The 20812-nt window shown below is 52.3% G+C and overlaps 1 protein-coding gene across 1 annotated transcript in view; it reads right to left on the bottom strand.

Moving 5' to 3' along the window:
• Positions 1–883: 883 nt before the first annotated feature.
• The window catches only part of LOC139227644 (A disintegrin and metalloproteinase with thrombospondin motifs 7-like), a 182576-nt gene continuing 162647 nt past the window's right edge, over positions 884–20812 (bottom strand). Inside the window, exons 19-24 of the mRNA XM_070858560.1 lie at positions 17101–19656; positions 12813–12965; positions 7479–7652; positions 6420–6566; positions 5221–5380; positions 884–971 (exon numbers count right to left, since the gene is read on the bottom strand). Of these exons, the coding sequence (XP_070714661.1) occupies positions 964–971; positions 5221–5380; positions 6420–6566; positions 7479–7652; positions 12813–12965; positions 17101–19656 (3198 nt within the window). The 3' untranslated portion in view covers positions 884–963. The remainder of the gene's footprint in view (positions 972–5220; positions 5381–6419; positions 6567–7478; positions 7653–12812; positions 12966–17100; positions 19657–20812) is intronic.

The following is a 20812-nucleotide window of genomic DNA, read 5'->3' as shown; positions in this document are numbered from 1 at the left end:
GCGCCGCGCGGGCAGGGTCTGTTAAAGGGGCCACGTAGCCCCCAACAAATGAACGGGATAATTGGTGCCCGAACTCTGGTAATCTTTGCAGTGACTTTGTCTGCCTCGTTTACACAAATACCCAGAGCTACCTTCCTATCTGAATCATAGCATCGTCGAAATTCACAGCGCGGAAGGAGGCCATTCGGCCCGTCGTGTCCGCGCCAGCCGACAAAGACCTACCCAGCCTAATCCCACTTTCCAACTCCGTAGTCCTGTAGGTTACGGCACTTCAAGTGCACATCAAAGTACTTTTTAAATGTGGTCAGGGTTTCTGCCTCTACCACCCTTTCAGGCAGTGAGTTCCAGACCCCCACCACCCTCTGGATGAAGAAATGTCCCCTCAAATCCCCTCTGCCTACGGGCTGCACTCATTTGATCCGTGCACAAATACTCCCCCAGCATGATTTATACCCAGCAGCCCATGACCCAGAACATTTCCTGGGATTAGATATGGCCGGCTTATTTATTTAATTCCCATTTAAATAATGATTTACTAATCACTCACAACGTCTTGACCACTCTAACCTCTTGTACGAAGAAACACTAAATTCTATCTGTGTACGGAGCTGTCTGTAATATTTAAGATTAATTTGTAATGAATGTCTCTGTGTACTGTTACACTGAAGCCAGGCACTAACAGAGTGTTGAACCTGTCTAGATTAAAGACTCCCAGTTGATTTCACAGTCCAATTTGCACAATTCTCAAGAAGACTTCAAGTTAAATTTGCTACTAATTAAAATGTCAGTACACAGGGCAGATAATGCTTCCTAACGATAGTTGTGTAAACAGACTAACTGAACCAGGAGTAAAGTAATTTAACTGTGTCCTTTATAGCTTCACCCAAAATTGTGTCCCAAACCGTCATGAACCAGAATGTTTACAGCAACTGTGAATAGCTCCCGCAGAGTCCTAATGCCCGTCTAGAATCCTGTCACAAACAAACAGAGTATGAACAAACAGTGACCTTGTTTAAACTGTGTGAGAGTGGGAATAGACTGGATGTTCCAGGCAGTGGGCGGTCGAGGCGACGTTCAGCCTGACCGCCTGCCTCTCTCCCGTGGCTACGTTCGCACCTGGGTCTCCCTGGAGATGGAGATGCGGTGTGCTCGCGGCCTTCTGCGACTGGTGGCTGTAATGTATTTGCTTCATGGGTTCTTTGCTTGAGAATTCATAGCAACACATTGCTATTAAGAACTAGTTGGTTTATTAACAAAGGTTTAACAATCACATTACACGTTACCAGTTCATCCACCAGGCTCACACCCACCTGCCCCATCGTGGATCTCCCGAACCCAACTGACTGGGGTTTTATTGAGTCTTGTGAACATCACGTGACTGGCTAAGCCACTCCCATCTCAAGAGCTTTACAACTATTTTAGTTGAAGACAATAATCAAGTGCTCCCTGATTAAAGGGGGGGTCACACTCTAGAAACTTTCATTCCAGTGCCCCCTTGTGTTTTTTTTGTGTTTTTTTTTGAAGGCACCAAAAACACAAATTATACAAGTGCCCTCTGGCTAAAAGCGGGGGGCGGGGGGGAGACACTAAAGCCGACACAATAAACAAATTAAACTTTGACAGTAACTTAAATCAAGTCAAAATTTGGTTGCCGGGGGTGATGATGCACTCCAGTCCCTCCGGTGCCCACCTCTCGCGGAAGGACGTGAGTGTACACCGCGTGCTCCATCTCCAAGGACACCCTGGCCCGGATGTAAGCACGGAAGAGAGGCAGGCAATCGGGCTGAATGACCACCTCGACCACCCGCTGCTTGGACCGGCTGATGTGCCCCTTGGTCATACCCAGGAGCAGTCCTATGAGGAGGCCTTCCGACCTGCCCGCTCCCCTCCGAACAGGGTGCCCAAAGATCAGGAGCGTGGGACTAAAGTGCAACCAGAATTTGAAGAGCAGCCCCTTCAAATAATGGAACAGGGGCTGCAACCTCGCACATTCAATATATACATGGAACACGGACTCCTCCAGATCGCAGAAATTGCAGGCGGCCTGGGAGCCCATGAACCGACTTAAAAACTTATTGCATGGGACTGCTCCGTGCAACACTCTCCAGGCCAAGTCCTCAATAAATAGAGGGAGGACTCCTGCGTAGAGAGCACTCCACTGGGGACCCCCGCCTCCTCTGGATGGCAAATTGGTGCGCCATGGCGTGTTCAGACGGCAGACGAGGATGGCAAGGTGGAGCGTGTGCAAGAGCAGCCCGTACAGGAATCCCCTCCACGCAGAACTGAAAGGCAAGGAGATGATTTCCCAGAGGAGGCTCAAGTTGTGAGGCGCCAGCTCCCTAGAAAGGTTTCGAGGCTTGGCCAACAGCTCTACAAACCTGTGAGCATACTCACAGTGTGTACATTACACTGTCAAGCCCTGTGAGAATTTGATGTTACAACAAGATCACCTCACATTCTTCTAAATCCTGGGGAATATAGGCCGAATACATACTGCCATAAAGTACAAAACATGACTGATAAGTGAATAAGGGGTATGGGGAGCGGGCAGGGAAGTGGAGCTGAGTCCATGATCAGATCAGCCATGATCATATTGAATGGCATATCAGGCTCGAGGGGCCATATGTCCTCCTCCTGCTCCTATTTCTTATGTTCTTATCAGCACTCCGCCAATACCGACACGTAAAGAGCTCGAATTGAAGCACACAGCTTCGCCAACAGGGTAACCCCCTTCTCATTTTGGTTTTGGCAATCCTGTAAATCGAACCGATGGAAAAGTACCACAAAACACCTTTGCTGCTAACTTCACGATCTGTATTCAGTTGAGCGATGTGATGTTTTCCCTCCTGACAGGCCGGAGCTCAGTAACTCTACATGACTGCGTCAGTGTGCAGAGGCTGAAGTTGCCCTGTCATCTGTTCTCACATCCCTCGTCACACAAGGCCAGCAGAACCGTGCAGCGGATCACAAGCACCTCACCAGACCTTTGCCGTCAGATTTTAAACCATGAAAATTCATCAGCAGCCAGACCTAGTTTGGAAGCAGGTGAATGGGGTACCCAAACCTGGAATCGTCTCCCATATCCTGAAGCTGCATTCACTGGGCGCTATACACGTGAAATCATTTGTGCCGTAGCAATATTCTAATTAAACGTCTTTCGGACCGAGGTCCCGTCTGCTCTCTCAGGTGGATGTTAAAGATCCCGTGGCACTATTGCGAAGAAGAGCAGGGAAGTTCTCCTGGGTATCCTGGGGCCACCCTCAACCAACATCACTAAAACAGATTATCTGGTTATTATCTCATTGCTGTTTGTGGTAGCTTGCTGTGCGCAAATTGGCTGCCGCGTTTTCAACAATGACTGCACTCCAAAAGTACTTCATTGGCTGTGAAGCGCTTTGGGATGAGGTTGTGAAAGGCGCTATATAAATGCAAGTTCTTCCCTCATTACTGCAAACAGAGAATAGGGATCGCTGTACTGGGCCCTGCATGTGAAGCATAAACTGGAGACACATCATTCCGTGTGCAAACAGTTTTGTATACAAGAAAACAAAACCTTTCATAAAAATAAACATCTCTCTTCAAGGCGAGGGGTATCAGTGCTTGGAAATGAAGTGCTTTTTGAATTTTCGGCATCAATTTTACTTTCAAGCACTTCCAAGGCAGGTAAAAGACAGACTCAATATGGGAGATAGTTCTGAACTCCCACACTCCCAATGGGGAAATTAAACTCATCCTTGCATCATCTGTCAGGGATGGGCAATGCATGGCCACTCGGTGAATATTCTCCTCCAGCGCTTTCTGTCACACCTCACTTGCACTGGCAGATATACAATGAATATTAATATATGATGGGGAGGGGAAATGAGCCCTTGGGCTCTTCAATCTGACACTAGCGCTGAAGGGTTGAGATGTTACCGACATGTCAGCCGTGGCTCAAGTGTATAGTGCTCTCACCTCTGAGTCAGGAGGTTGTGGGTTTGAGTCCCACTCCAGGGACTTGAGCAAAGAACACTCCCACTGCAGTACTGGGGGAGCGCTGCACTGTCGGAGGTGTCGGCTTCCGGATAAGATGTTAAACCTGCTCTCTCAGGTGGATGTAAAAGATCCCACGGCAGCATTCGAAGAAGAGCAGGGGAGTTATCCAAGGTGTCCTGGCCAATAGTTATCCCTCAACCAACATCACTACAACAGATTACCTGGTCATTTATCTCAGGTGGATGTAAACGATTGCATGGTCACTCCTTGAAGAAGAGCAGGGGTGTTCTCTCCGGTGTCAAGGCCAATATTTATCCCCTAATCAGTTTTTCTGTAATGTGGGCGCACTGGAGGCGGTGTTAGATCTCATCGTCGATGTCTTGTTGATACGAGGCTCCCGAGGTATGGGAAATGGTCCACGTTGTCCAGGGCCGCGCCGTGGATCTTGATGAGTGGGGGACAGTGCTGTGTGGTGAGGACAGGCTGGTGGAGGACCTTTGTCTTATGGATGTTTGGCGTAAGGCCCATGCTTTCGTACGCTTCACTAAATACGTCGACTATGTCCTGGAGTTCAGCCTTTGTCCTTGACCAGGCCAACATCCCCAGCATCGAAGCACTGACCACACTTGATCAGCTCTGCTGTGCAGGCCACATCGTCCGCATGCCCGACACGAGACTCCCAAAGCAAGCTCTCTACTCGGAACTCCTTCACGGCAAACGAGCCCCAGGCGGGCAGCGGGAACATTACAAGGACACCCTCAAAGCCTCCTGATAAAATGCAACATCCCCACCGATATCTAGGAGTCCCTGGCCAAAGACCGCCCTAAGTGGAGGAAGTGCATCCGGGAGGGCGCTGAGCACCTCGAGTCTTGTCGCCGAGAATGTGCAGAAATCAAGCGCAGCCAGCGGAAGGAGCGTGCAGCAAACCTGTCCTATCCACCCCTTCCCTCAATGACTGTCCCATCTGTGACAGGGACTGTGGTTCTCATATTGGACTGTTCAGCCACCTAAGAACTCAGGTTAAGAGTGAAAGCAAGTCTTCCTCGATTCCGTGGGACTGCCGATGATGATGATGATGAATGTGGGAAACGCGGCAGCCGGTGTGCGCATAGCAAGCTCCCACAAACTGCAATGAGATAATGGTCACCCTGCAGAAAAACTGGTTGTGAAGCGCGTTGGGGTGCGCTGAATACGTGAAAGGCGCTATATAAAAGCAGGTTCTTTCCTGTTTACACAAACACTCACTCTGCTCGCTGGCATCACAATCCTGCAGGTTGCATTTCTGCGTGTTCTCGGGCCATGGCTCATGGTCACACCGACTGCTGTCTTCCTCCGCCTGACCCGTCACCGTGTTTACGCACTTCACCAGGCGTCGCTGCAGCCCTCCCCCACAGGGGGCAGTGCACTGTGGCGAGACAGAAACATCAGAAGGTCAAGGCCAGCCAGGCCACACTTGCATTAAGCAGACAAATAAACGTCGTTTTTTTATTCCACCCCACTACAATTTCCCTTTCCCCTCTTAAAGGCACAGGCTCCCGCTTGGGCATGGGTCCACCGGGATGGGGCTGTTTCCACAAACTCGCTTCAGTCTTTGTTGTGCGCAGGGGTCCCCGGGAGTGTGTCAGTATTTACAGGGAGTCCCCGGGAGTGTGTCAGTATTTACAGGGGGCCCCCAGGAGTGTGTCAGTATTTACAGGGGGTCCCCGGGAGTGTGTCAGTATTTACAGGGGGTCCCCGGGAGTGTGTCAGTATTTACAGGGAGTCCCCGGGAGTGTGTCAGTATTTACAGGGGGCCCCCAGGAGTGTGTCAGTATTTACAGGGGGTCCCCGGGAGTGTGTCAGTATTTACAGGGGGTCCCCGGGAGTGTGTCAGTATTTACAGGGGGCCCCCGGGAGTGTGTCAGTATTTACAGGGGGCCCCCGGGAGTGTGTCAGTATTTACAGGGGGTCCCCGGGAGTGTGTCAGTATTTACAGGGGGTCCCCGGGAGTGTGTCAGTATTTACAGGGAGTCCCCGGGAGTGTGTCAGTGTTTACAGGGGGTCCCCGGGAGTGTGTTTGTCTTTACAGGAGGTCCTCGGGAGTGTGTCAGTACTTAGCGGGGATTCCCTGAGAGTGTGTCAATATTTACAGGGCGTCCCCAGGATGCGTCAGTATTGACAGGGGTCCCCGGGAGTGTGTCAGTAGTTAAGTGAGTCCTTGGGAGTGTGTCAGTATTTACAGAGGTCCCCGGGATGAGTCAGTATTTACAGGGGATCCCCGGGCGTGTGTCAGTGTTTACAGGGGTTCCCTGGACGTGTGTCAGTATTTACAGGGGTCCCCGGGATGAGTCAGTATTTACAGGGGGTCCCCGGGATGAGTCAGTAGTTAAGTGAATCCTTAGGAGCGTGCCAGTATGTGCGCAGAGAAGCTCGATACTCATTAGCCTAGGTTGGCTCCTGCTCACCTGTCCCCAAGAGCCCTTCATCCACTTGGTGCAGGGATGGACGTTGCACATCCTGGTGCTGTTTATTCGCAACCGTTCATCGCAGCGGCCAAACTTTGGGCACATGACCAGCCTCTCTTGCTCTCCTCCATCACAGGCTTCGGAGCACTACATGGAACAGGCAGAGCAAAACTCAAATACCTTCTGAAAGACAGGCCAGCAAATGGCCAAGTGATGAACTTTCCGTTTCTACATTATCCCCAACCCCATGCCCTAACTCTGACTTCAGAAGGATATCTCTGACTGCACCTCAATGACACTTCCACTCTCTCGGATGCTGCCATTTTAATTCCAAATTACTAGTCTCCTCTTTTTTGCACCTCCTGGGAAATAGGAAGAGGAGGAGGCCATTCAGCAACTCCAGCCTGATTGAGGCTGATCTGGACCTCATGTAGTGTCAGCTGTTTCATGTAGTGTCGGCCGTGGCTCACTGGGCAGCACCCTCGCCTCTGAATCAGGAGGTCGTGGGTTCAAGTCCCACTCCAGAAACTTGAGCACAAAAATCTGGGCTGACACTCCAGTACAGTACTAAGGGAGCACTGCACTGTCGGAGGGGCAGTACTGAGGGAGAGTCGCACTGTCGGAGGGGCAGTACTGAGGGAGTGCCGCACTATCGGAGGAGCAGTACTGAGGGAGTGCTGCACTGTCGGAGGGGCAGTACTGAGGGAGTGCTGCATTGTTGGAGGTGCCGTCTTTCAGATGAGACGTTAAACCAAGGCTCCGTCTGCCCTCTCAGGTGGACGTAAAAGATCCCATGGCCATTATTTTGAAGAAGAGCAGGGGTGTTCTCCCCGGTGTCCTGGGGCCAATCCCTCAATCAACATCACTAAAACAGATGATCTGGTCATTATCACATTGCTGTTTGTGGGAGCTTGCTGTGTGCAAATTGGCTGCTGTGTTTCTCATATTACAACAATGACTACACTTCAAAAGTACTTCATTGGCTGTAAAGCGCTTTGAGACGTCCGGTGGTTGTGAAAGGCGGTATATAAATGCAAGTCCTTCTTTTTTCTGACTTACTTCTCCCCACGATGACATGTACCAGTCCATGCAAGGCTTGGAATTGCAGGCGAGATTGGTGGGGGGCTTGTGGAGGACAGGCTGGCAGTGGAAAGGTCGCAGAGGTCGTCTGTCCCGGATGTCAATGCACTGGGCGTCACGAATCTTCATCCCACCTCCGCAGTTCCTGGAGCACTGAGGGAGATAAACACCAGCCTGTCAACACGGGGGTCACAGAGGGATCTGTACCACATTACAGTCAATACCATGTTAGGAGTGAGCGGAGGTGTGACAAATGACTGAGGCCGAGAAGCGGCGAGAGATCGAGGCAGCAATGCGGCGGATGATCGGGGCGGAGGAGCAGTGAGGGATCGTGGCTGAGATTTGGCGAGTGATCGTGGCGGAGGTGTGGCAAATGTTTAGTGTGAAGGTGCGGTGAGTGATCGTGGCGGAGGTGTGGCAAATGGGGGTTCGGGGCCCAGAAGAGCTAAGGGCCCAGGGGCAGCACCGCCCAGCCCACACTGCACTAGGTCTGTGCAGCAGAGCAGGTCTCCAGTCGTCTTGGGTAACCCTTGCCACTGGACCAAGACCTAACTTTGTCAAGCCCGTGTGGTGGCTGATGTGCAACGGCCACCACGCGTTAAAAAAATCCACGCACAGGCATCTTCCACCCCTTCAACTGGAGTTCAGGACTGGAATATTGGGTCCTCCATTGAAACATCAGTGAACTCATCCCTCGTGGTGTGGAAGCAAGTCATCCTCGTTCGAGGGACCGCCTATAATGATGAGGAGTGAGAAGAGTTCGGAGTCGACTGATGGTGCCGTGGTGCTGGTGTATTAGAACAATACGGCACAGAGGGAGGCCATTCGGCTCATCGTGCCTGTGCCGGCTCAGGTGACAGAGCGATCCAGTGAGTCCCACTCCCCCCGCTCTTTCCCCATAGCCCTGCAAATGTCTCCTTTTCAAGTATTTATCCAACTCTCTTTTGAAAGTTACTATTGAATCTGCTCCCACCGCCCTTTCAGGCAGCGCGTTCCCGATCACAACAACTCACTGTGTAAAAAAAAATTCACAACTCCCCCTCTCGGGTTCTTTTGCAAATCAACTTAAATCTGTGTCCTCTGGTTACCGACCCTCCCGCCAGTGGAAACAATTTCTCCTGATTTACTCTAACAAAACCCCATATAATTATTTTATAGCTCTATCAAATCTCCCCTTAACCTTCCCTGCTCTATGGAGAACAACTCCAGCTTCCCCAGTCTCGCCACATAACTGAGTTCCCTCATCCCTGGAACCATTCTGGTCGATCTCCTCCACACCCTCCCTAAAGTACGGTGCCCAGAATTGGACACAATACTCCAGTTTAAACCTAAGCAGTGATCTATAAAGGTTTAGAAACATAGAAATCTACAGAGCAGAAGGAGGCCATTTCGGCCCATTGTGTCCGCGCCGGCCGTCAAAGAGCCGCACGGCCCTCGGTCAGCAGCCCTGAAGGTTACATATAAACCGATGAACAATGAACAATGGCTGAAAGGTAAAGAGTATCTGGCCCAACCAGTCTGCCCCACACAACTGCGACACCCCTTGCACTGAAACAGTCTACACTCCACCCCATTAACACTGAGTTTCGGGCTTGGTACACGGCGGGTAAATGGCCAAAATTGACAGGGATAGAATGTTTCAATAATTAGAACAATATAAAGTTGGGGTTTCTATAGAAGGAAGCTTTGAACAGTAATTGCACTTTATAACAATTCACCATAACTATCACCGAGCCCAAACTTTGAAAGATATAAATGCAAACAGACACATAATTAATCTTCTGGGAAATACTCCTTGTGGATCCATTCAGATCTTAATCTGACCCTTGAATTGAGACTAAAACAGAGAGACTTTATAAAAAGAGTATTTTAGACAAGCAAAATTAGATTTGGTAGAAGTTGACAAAATTTGCTACACCAAATGTGTTCTGCTAATATTTAGGAAATAGTTTATGCTAGAAGGATAAAGATTTGTATTTCATGTTTTATATAAATGCTTAGATCAGGAATTCAATACAAGTGACTGGGAAGGGGTTTGATCCATTGGGATTCTGTACAATGGGAGTGAATGGGAAGGGGTTTGGGTACATTGGGATTGTGTACAGTGAGAGTGAATGGGAAGGGGTTTGTTTCACCAGGCTGATTCCTGGGATGGGGGATTGTCCTATGAGGAGAGATTGAGTAGACTAGGCCGATATTCTCTAGAGTTTAGAAGAATGAAAGGTGATCTCATTGAAACATACAACATTCTCACAGGGCTTGACAGGGTAGATGCAGGGAGGATGTTTCCCCCGGGCTGGGGAGTCTAGAACCAGGGGTCACAGTCTCAGAATAAGGGGTCGGCCATTTAGGATTGAGATGAGGAGAAATTTCTTCACTCTGAGGGTGGTGAATGTTTGGAATTCTCTACCCCAGAGGGCTGTGGAGGCTCAGTCGTTGAGTATATTCAAGACAGAGATCGAGAGATTCTTGAATATTAAGGGAATCAAGGGATATAGGGATAGTGCAGGAAAGTGGAGTTGAGGTAGAGGAGAGGGGCCGGATGGCCGACTCATGCTCCTATTTCTTATGTTCTTATAGGTGCAGGCATCTTGGGGCTCGAGCATGATGCTCCCACCCAAGGGCGAATGGAGAATGAAGACTTGAAGATGAAGAATAGTTACTATGAGTGAGGTTCTGGAAGGCTTTCTGCATCTGTGGAGCTGAACCTCAGCACGTGTGGAGGGGGAGTAAAACTATCAACTTTTTGAAACTCAAAAAATAACATTAGCTAATAAGAAAGGTATGGATTAGAATATTTAAAGAACTGGATTCATGATAAGGATAAAATGGATCAGCCCAAAGGAATCAATAACTACTTTGATGCGTGGGAACGAAGGGAGGTCCTGTGGGAGGGCTGAGGAGACGGATCTCTGACAGCTCAAAGCCGACAGCTCATTAACCCTGGTGTTTGCATCACAGCAACAGTAAACCATGCCAGAGGGAGCTGCTGTCTCCTCGGCTTAAAGTCTGAGATGAACAAGCAGAGAGTTGCGAGGAATGTTATGTGAAGCCACACGATACCATTGGGAGAATGGGGTGGAGAGTTTTAGAGCATGACAGTGTGCTGTGGAACCCCTTGGGCCTGTTCTGCCATTCAATGAGATCATGGCTGATCTGTATCTTAACTCCATTTACCCTCCTTGGCTCTGTAGCCCTTAAAATCCTTAGCGACCTCAGTTTTGAAATTTTCAATTGAGCCCCCCCCCCCCCAGTCTCAGCAGATTTTGGGGGACAGAGTTCCAGATTCCCACTGCCCTTTGTGTGATGAAGTGTTTCCTGACATCACCCCTGAACGGCCAGGCTCTAATTTTAAGGTTACGCCCCCTTGTTCTGGACTTCCCCACCAGAGGAAATCGTTTCTCTCTATCTGCCTTAACAAATCCTTTAAGCATTTTAAACTCCCAATTAGATCGCTCCTTAATCTTCTAAACTCGATTCAATACAAGCCCTGTCTATGCAGCCTGTATGGGAATGTGATAGTGAGTTGTGATGTGATAGGGTGATAAAGTGTAGCGGAGGGTGTTACAGAGCAGGGGAGGTGTTACAGTGCAGAGGAGGGGGGGGAAGCTGTTACAGTGCGGGGGGAGGTGTTACAGTGCAGGGGGAGTGTTACAGTGCAGGGGGAGTGTTACAGTGCAGGGGGAGTGTTACAGTGCAGGGGGGGTGTTACAGTGCAGGGGGAGGTGTTACTGTGCAGGGGGAGTGTTACAGTGCAGGGGGAGTGTTACAGTGCAGGGGGAGTGTTACAGTGCAGGGGGAGTGTTACAGTGCAGGGGGAGTGTTACAGTGCGGGGGAGTGTTACAGTGCAGGAGGAGTGTTACAGTGCGGGGGGAGTGTTACAGTGCGGGGGGAGTGTTACAGTGCGGGGGGAGTGTTATAGTCAGGGGAGTGTTACAGTGCAGGGGGAGTGTTACAGTGCAGGGGGAGTGTTACAGTGCGGGGGGAGTGTTACAGTGCGGGGGAGATGTTACAGTCAGGGGAGTGTTACAGTGTGGGGGAGGGCGTTACAGTGCAGGAGGAGTGTTACAGTGCGGGGGGAGTGTTACAGTGCGGGGGGAGGTGTTACAGTCAGGGGAGTGTTACAGTGCGGTGGAGGGCGTTACAGTGCAGGGGGAGTGTTACAGTGCGGGGGTGTGTTACAGTGCAGGGGGAGTGTTACAGTGCAGGGGGAGTGTTACAGTGCAGGGGGAGTGTTACAATGCGGGGGAGTGTTACAATGCGGGGGAGTGTTACAATGCGGGGGAGTGTTACAATGCGGGGGAGTGTTACAGTGCAGGGGGAGTGTTACAATGCGGGGGAGTGTTACAGTGCGGGGGAGTGTTACAGTGCGGGGGAGTGTTACAGTGCGGGGGGGTGTTACAGTGCGGGGGAGTGTTACAGTGCGGGGGAGTGTTACAGTCAGGGGAGTGTTACAGTCAGGGGAGTGTTACAGTGCAGGGGGAGTGTTACAGTGCAGGGGGAGGATTGAGATAACATAAAAAAATAGCAAAATATAATTAAGACCTCGAGGCCGAAATTCAGTTACACCCCATTTGGAGCCGGTAACTGCGGCGAAGCGGGATTTCCTGCCCCGGATCGGAAGTCCCGCCCCCAGCCGCGAGGTTGGGGTTACCGCCCCCGAGAAGACGTTGAGCGCAATGTCCTGGGCAAGACCAGGGCGCTACCTGCGGGAAATGTCCAGCGCTACGCATTGCGCTGCGGGAGCAGAGGGCCCTCTAAGGGGAGGGCACGCTACGAGCTCTGCAGTGGGGCGAGGGGCCACCACCTCTGCCCCGGGGAGCAGGGTGCCGTGGCGGCAACATGGCGGCACGGAACCCGTGAAATCGGGAACGGAAGGCCGCAACCGGTAAGCCGGCCATTGAGACAAAATGGCGCCACGCGCCTCCCCTTTAATTTTGGCCCCGCGAGCAGCGTGCGGCCCGATTCGCGACTCTTGACACTGGCGCAAACATCGCCCCCGGGACCTCACGGGGGGGCAACCCGATTTCCGGCCTGGGGCTTATACAGGTCACTGTGCAAGATGATGACTTCACAAATTGGTTGCGCCCCATTAACGCCCCCATAGGGGTGCAAACAATGCGAATTTCCCCCTCCTGGAGTCCGTCACTAACTTTAAAACTGGCAACTTAAATAAACAAATCAAGCAGTTTGCCCTCAATGAATTGTGGTGCTGGATTATTTTGGTGGGGATCAATCTGTCTCTTACATTAAATATCTCGCATTGCACTTTGCAGCCCGCTGGAGGTGCGGGAGGGCGATGAGGGACTTACTTTGCTCCAGTTGCCCACATGCCAGGCTGAGCAGGGTCTGATGTAGCATCTCCGAGCTGGGACCGGCCTCTTGTTCCTGTCGCAGTCATTGTCGGATCTGGTGCTGCACTGCACTGTTCTCCATATCGCCCCCAGTCCACAGGTAGTGGAACACTGCACGGCAATTTGAAACAGTTATTGGACTGCATTCAAACTAATTACAACAACTTGTATTTATACAGCGCCTTTAATGTAATAAAACGTCCCAAGGTCCCAAGGCGCTTCACAGGGGTGTCATAAGACAAAAATTTGACACCAAGATAAGAAATTAGGGCAGGTGACCAAAAGCTTGGTCAAAGAGGTAGGCTTTAAAGAGCATCTTGAAGGAGGAAAGAGAGGTAGAGAGACGGAGAGGTTTAGGCAGGGAGTCCCAGAGCTTGGGGCCCAGGCAACAGAAGGCACAGCCACCGATGGTTGAGCGACTATAATCAGAGGTGCTGAAGTGGGCAGAATTAGAGGAGCGCAGACTTCTCGGGGGGTTGTGGGGCTGGAGGAAATTACAGAGATAGGGAGGGGCGAGGGCCATGGAAGGATTTGAAAACGAGGATGAAAATTTTGAAATCGAGGCATTGCTTAACCGGAAGCCAATGTAGGTCAGCGAGCACAGGAGGTGATGGGTGAGCGGGACTTGGTGCGAGTTAGGACACGGGGCAGCGAGCACAGGGGGTGATGGGTGAGCGGGACTTGGGGCGAGTTAGGACACGGGTCAGCGAGCACAGGGGGTGATGGGTGAGCGGGACTTGGTGCGAGTTAGGACACGGGTCAGCGAGCACAGGAGGTGATGGGTGAGCGGGACTTGGTGCGAGTTAGGACACGGGTCAGCGAGCACAGGAGGTGATGGGTGAGCAGGACTTGGTGCGAGTTAGGACACGGGTCAGCGAGCACAGGGGGTGATTGGTGAATGGGACTCAATGCGAGTTAGGACAGGGGCAGCGAGCACAGGGGGTGATGGGTGAGCGGGACTCGGTGCGAGTTAGGACAGGGGCAGCGAGCACAGGGGGTGATGGGTGAGCGGGACTCGGTGCGAGTTAGGACAGGGGCAGCGAGCACAGGGGGTGATGGGTGAGCGGGACTCGGTGCAAGTTAGGACAGGGGCAGCGAGCACAGGGGGTGATGGGTGAGCGGGACTCGGTGCGAGTTAGGACAGGGGCAGCGAGCACAGGGGGTGATGGGTGAGCGGGACTCGGTGCGAGTTAGGACACGGGGCAGCGAGCACAGGGGGTGATGGGTGAGCGGGACTCGGTGCGAGTTAGGACACAGGCCAGCGAGCACAGAGGGTGATGGGTGAGCGGGACTTGGTGCGAGTTAGGACACGGGGCAGTGAGCACAGTGGGTGATGGGTAAGCAGGGCTCGGTGCGAGTTAGGACACGGGGTAGCGAGCACAGGGGGTGATGGGTGAGCAGGACTCGATGCGAGTTAGGACAGGGGCAACGAGCACAGGGGGTGATGGGTGATCGGGACTCGGTGCGAGTTAGGACACAGGCCAGCGAGCACAGAGGGTGATGGGTGAGCGGGACTTGGTGCGAGTTAGGACACGGGGCAGTGAGCACAGTGGGTGATGGGTAAGCAGGGCTCGGTGCGAGTTAGGACACGGGGTAGCGAGCACAGGGGGTGATGGGTGAGCAGGACTCGATGCGAGTTAGGACAGGGGCAACGAGCACAGGGGGTGATGGGTGATCGGGACTCGGTGCGAGTTAGGACACGGGGCAGCCGAGTTTTGGATGAGTTCAGGTTTACGTAGGGTGGAATGTGGGAGGCCGGCCAGGAGCCACGGGTTTAAACTGACCCGCGTGGTGGGAAACTGATGGATAGGATCGAGAGCCCATTTTATATCCCCCATTTAGGCCAGTGGGCAGTGAAATCGGTCGGGGTTTAAAATGTGCGGCCGATTTAATCCCGTCAGCAAACCGGTGAGCGAATTAGGTCAAAATGAGCTCAACCTCCCTCCCTGTTATATGTACATTGCAAAATCCTCGAAGGAGAGTAAATGGCTGGGATATGAGGAAAGTGCGGGAGGAGTGGGACTGGCTCTTCGAAAGAGCTGGCGCAGACTCGATGGGCCGAATGGATTGGGTGCAAGTTGTTGTTGTCCTCTGGCCAATGAGAGAGGGACAATAAATGCCGACTTTACCAGCGATGCCCACATCCTGAGAGTAAATGAATAAAAGTGACAGGAGCGGAAAAAGACAGGGATAGTGGATGTGGGGCAGAGACAGGAGCCTAGAATTCTGTCCGCACTGTACCCGTTCGATGGAAGCGTGCCCACATAATTGTCTGGAAGTGCGTCGTCCGCTATACTGGGGGGCTATGCTTGAACTGTATAAAACACTGGTTAGACCACAGCTGGAGTACTGCGTGCAGTTCTGGCCGTCGTATTACAGGAAAGATGTGATTGCACTGGAGAGGGTACAGAGGAGATTTCCGAGGATGTTGCCAGGACTGGAGAATCTTAGCGATGAGGAAAGATTGGATAGGCTGGGGTTGTTTTCTTTGGAACAGAGGAGACTAAGGGGAGACCTTATTGAGGTGTATAAAATTATGAGGGGCCTAGATAGACTGGATAGGAACGACCTATTTCCCTTAGCAGAGGGGTCAACAACCAGGGGCCATAGGTTGAAAGTAATTGGTAGGGAGGTTTAGAGGGGACTTGAGGGGAAATTTCTTTACCCAGAGGGTGGTGGGGGTGTGGAACTCGCTGCCTGAAAGGGTGGTAGAGGCAGAAACCCTCACCACATTTAAAAAGTACTTGGATGTGTGCTTGAAGTGCCGTAACCTACAGGGCTACAGACCGAGAGCTGGAAAGTGGGATTCGGCTGGGTAGCTCTTTGTCGGCCAGCGTGGACACGATGGGCCGAATAATTCTATGATTGATACCAGGTATGGACAAACACAAGGCGTCCTTTAACCAGGCCTGAAGCAGGTGTTAGGCCCATTGTATATGCAAACAAGGGGCCAGACTTCTGTTCAAGGCTCACTGTCTGTAAGATTGTTTTGCCCCGAGGCAGCCAGAAGACCGGAAACGTCAATTCTGTTCCTCGCCGTGCAGGTGCTCCCTGACCTGCTGACTGTGCTGTGTATTTCCGGCAGTTTCTGCTTTTAATCCCGATTTCCAGCACCCCCCAAGAATTATGCTAAAGGTATTTTTTTTTAATTTCAGCTGAAAAAAGTTGAAAGCAAGAGGATCCAAAACATTTTTTTTCGGGCGATGAGAAATACCCGTCTGCTCCGCAGTAATACTGCTGCCAGGTCTTGAGGGCTCAACATCATGATTAGGGGGCAGGAGCGAGCTTGTGACATTGTGGTGAGGGTGGGGAGGGGGCTGAGGGGCTGAAATTGCCCACCGCTGGAAAAGCGGCGCTCCTACCCTGTTCCTCGTGTTTTTACCGGCGCGGTGGATGTGGTGGTCTCTTGAGTGGAATTCCGCTCTTTGGCTTTTTGTTCCCCGGCCGACCGGAAGTCGGTCATAACGGGGGCGGAAGGAGGGCTGTGAGCGAAGGTTCGCAGTCTAGAGGGGCGGAGGTTGGGGGTGGGCGGAATGTCCGCCGCTGTCAGTCAGCAGCGTAGCGCTGATGACAGCATCACGGCGCCGTGTCACCACGGCTCTCTCCTTCACTTAAAGGGGCGAGCCGGCGCGATTGTTTAAGTTCGGCCTACTGGGCCACCACCGAGGGTTTCGGCCGGGCCAGTGGCCTGGCACCCAAGAGGGGGCGCGGGGGGGGGGGTGCCAGGCTGCCTGTTGGCGGCCCGGCCGAACCCGGGGTCATAACTGTCGCCCCGACATGGCGGCCGCGGCAGTGTGCCCTCCCCTTTAACGGGAACCGCACCGCCATTTTGCTGGGACCACAGCCTCACAGCAGCGGCAGAAACAAGCAGCTTTGGCACCGCGCGGCGGGACGGAAGAGACTAAGAGACAAAAGAGATGATGGTGCAAGCCATTTCCGAGTCCTTTTGCCTTGCACCATCGTCCCTTTTGACTCTTAATCTCTCCTGCGCCCCCCCCCCCCACCCAATCACAGACCTTCCCTTTTGTCCTTTCATCCCCTCCCCGCTTTCCCTGCCCCTGCACTCCTTAAACACCTGTTACATCTCTAATTTTTTTCCAGTTCTGACACAGGGTCACAGACCCGAAACCTTAACTCTGTTTCTCTCTCCACATTTGCTGCCTGACCCGCTGAGTATTTCCAGCATTTTCTGTTCTTATTTCAGACTTGCAGCATCCGCGGCATCTTGCCTGCCCAATAGACTTACCTCGCTCCAGTTTCCGACCATCCAGTAAGCGCTGGGTTCCGCGCTCGCCCCAGGGAGCGAGTTTGTGGCTGCTTCCTTCACCGAGCTGGTTGGAGCAGTGTGGACCGCCAGCCCTGGCTCTGGGAAAGGGCCGTGTCTGGAGACAGCAGGGAGACGCATCTCGGGGGCGGCCTCTGGCCAGTTGCTCATTGTAGCTCTGAGGGAGCCATTCCTGCCACCGGGATCAGTATCGCCCGGATCAGTTAGACCAGTGGGCCGGCCCGTTTCCTGCCCAGTATTCGACCTCATTAAAGCAGCGGTCGTGGTTTCATTTGAGTCTACGTTGGAACGAACTGTTGCGGAGCCCTGCTCTGGTGGCACCAAGATGGAATTCCAAGGAGTGCCTACAGAGAGGGCAGCAGCTGAGCGTTGAGTGCTCTTTGCTTCAATCAACGATGTACTTAAATACGAGGTCGGTCTGACTGAGGCAGCCACTGAGCGGTTAGGACTGGAGACGACGTTAGCAGAAGAGGTAGTAGTTCTGGTGGGGCTCTCTTCTACAGATTGGGGCAATGGGGCTTCCACCGGCCGTGTCCTCTCTTGGCGCAGATCTGCTGACGTCAGCCATCCTTTTGTTGAGAGCCGAAGGTGCGGAGGCACCGTGTGAGCAAATGGACGGCCAGCGTGGGTTGCCCTGATTGACTGCAGACTGTTTGACTGGATTCCCTCTGTTGTGCTCCGTGTTTGCCGTGGAGAGTCCAGATCTGATGGAAATGCAAAGGTCACCGGAGATGTCAACACCGCTGGTTGCTGGCTTGCTTCTGGTGACACCAGAGGCGGGGACGTGACTGGAACCGCTGTCAAAAACAGGGAGGCTTGCGTCGAAGGGGAATTACGGTGGGAGTGCACACTTGCTCGGTCAGTATCAGAGCCAGACTCTCCTGGTAGGACCGTATTTCCTGGGGAGGTTTCAACCTTCTCTGGTAATGCCAAAGAATCGCTTAAACTGTGCCAGTCTGGCGTGCTTGGCACCGTTCGTATTTGCTGCAGCGACCAATGTATTCTTTCCGAAGCAGGGATGTCATTCGGATCAATGAAGACCAAAGGTGTTGGAGTTACAGTGCCAATCACAGAGGTGTGAGTGCCAAGGTTTCCCCAATAGTTAAGGTTTATCTTAACAGTTACATCTGCATTTTTAGCATCGGCGCCATGATGTGGATATGGGACCAAATCACTTAGTTCATGACTATTGCTGAATGTGACACTTGGGACCCAGGGTTCCTCACTTGTAACCTCCTGCTCATTCTTCTCCACTGTTTCCTCTTCTTCCAATGGATTTGCCTCCACATCACCCACACTCTCCCTTGATTCTAGATTCCTTGCCTGCTCTCCACTGTCCGAAGATTGTGCAAAACCTTCAGCACCTTCATTAAACTGAGCGTCCTGCTCACTGTTGCTTGCACCATGATCACTGGTGTAGTGGTCTTCAATGTTCTGCCTGTCTATAGGATGCCCCTCTGTCCATGTGGGGTTGCTTGAAGTATTGGGAATGTTTCCATTGTTATATGGTGATGAGGTAGTGGTTATTATTGACGGGGAGCTGTGGTGATGGGGACTGTGGGCCCTGAGCGTGTTATGAATGATGTTCTGATCATCACTTGATGAAGAACCTGGATATATAATTTTCTTATCGCTGTGCATTGTTATATTCTGGACGGGTAGCAACTCATCTTCCTTGTATAGCTCTTCACCATCTTCACTGTCAGTGTCGTACAATCCACTTGGAGTAGCCTCTGTTACTCTGAGATACTTAGTAGGATGTTCTTCACTGAGCTCAACGTCCAATGAGGTAGCATTTGTGATCTGATTATTGTTTGTCTCTGTTTGATCCTGACTGAAGGGTTCTTCACTGGCTGTGGGCCCTGAATGAACGTTCTCTGACCTATCTGGTGCGGGCCTATCATCTAAAGCGCTATCCTTTCTCTGGTCAGCTATCCTCTCCCAAACATTGTTTGAAATGTTATTTGTTTCCAAATGTCCTTCTTCATGTTTAACGTTCACACCTGTCTTCTCTTCCTCTTCGACGTCCAGCCTGTCTTCTGGGTCATAGTCCAGGTCTTCATGGAAGTTTATGAAGTTATAATCGTAGTAGAAATCATCGACAAACACATTGGTCTTTGAGGAGTCCTCGTCCTTGCTGCTCTCGACAGTGAAGTCACCTTCAACGATGTAGTTGTTTATCTTGTTATCATGGGATGGATGCGGCCGAGGAGTCTCGGGATTGAGGTTGGGCGGATGGGGATTGGGGACGTGAGCAATTTGGTTCGAGTTGTCCTCTTGGACTGTCCTGCTGGGGCCAAAGTTGAGATTGAACCCCACTTCATTGTGCAGCTCCTTGCTGGAGTCCCCACTTCCTGACCAGTCGTGCATCATGAAGCCAGGCCTACGCAGGGGGCACGGTTTCAGGCGGCACTGGCTTTTCGTGTCTGGCTTCACCTCAAAGCTGCACGTCATGTTGGTGTTGTTCAGGCACTGCACGCTACGTCTCTTTACCCCTTCCCCACAGGTCACAGAGCACTGCGGAAGACAAATGTGAAAACCGGGACTTAAAACCTTCAGCAATAATTATGATTTTTTTTCACAGAAGAAAAACACATGAACAGAAAATCCTGGAGAAACAAATCTTATTTCAAACAATTCACTGGGAATGAATGCACGACAATACTTTTATTGGCCTTTTGTACCTATTTGTGTTCAGAAGTTCCTGTAAACTAGATCACCGAAGGGTACAGCGAACCAGAAGGAAAATTACAGCCTCAGTAACTCCTGGGTCTGACACAGCAACGTTAGACAGCGAGTAAAGTTACCGGCACATTGGATCACTCTGTCACAGAGCAAACACAGGCATGATGGGCCGAATGGCCTCCTTCTGTGCCGTATCATTCTATGATTCCATTTGCCTCAGACCAAACTCGACACCAGTATTCTTCCCATTCCTCGACATGAGTGAGATTTTCAAAGTTAGTGCCGCTCAATACCTCCAGGGCACGTCACTAATAGGTCAGCTGTACAAGCTGCAACGCCAGTGGTCAGTGTCATCGCCCTAGTTACTTCACTGTACTTGATGTTATAAATGCAGCCCTTCCCCTGCTGACCCCCTCCCCCACCCCCGCCAACCCCTCTCCCGCCAACCCCTCCCCCGGCAACCCTTCCCCCGCCAACCCCTCCCCCACCGACCCCCCTCCCCCGCTAACCCCCCCGCCAACACCTCCCCCACTGACCCCCTCCCCCATCGACCCCCTTCCCCGGCAACCCTTCCCCCACCATCCTCTCCCCCGGCAACCCCTCCCCCGCCAACCCCTCCCCACCAACCCCTCCCCCACCGACCCCCTCCCCGCCAACCGCCCCCCCCGCCGACACCTCCCCCACCGACCCCCTCCCTCACCGACCCCCTCCCCCGCCAACCCCTCCCCCACAAACCCACTCACCCAACATCCCCTCCCCCACCATTCTCTCCCCGCCAACCCCTCCCCCGCCGACCACCTCCCCTGCCAACCCCTCCCCCACAAACTCACTTCCCCATCATCGCCTTCCTCTACCAACCCCTCCCTCACCGACTCCCTCCCACACCGACCCTCCCTCCCCCACCCCCATCAACCTCCTCCCCCACTGACCCCCCCTTCCCCCACCGACCCTCTCCCCCCTTCCCCCATCAACCCTCTCCCCCCACTGA

The sequence above is a fragment of the Pristiophorus japonicus genome, chromosome 17 (assembly GCF_044704955.1).
Source record: "Pristiophorus japonicus isolate sPriJap1 chromosome 17, sPriJap1.hap1, whole genome shotgun sequence".
NCBI classification, from domain to species: Eukaryota; Metazoa; Chordata; class Chondrichthyes; family Pristiophoridae; genus Pristiophorus; species Pristiophorus japonicus.
Note: the sequence above shows the minus strand (reverse complement) of the source record. Positions and strands in the feature narration are given on the sequence as shown.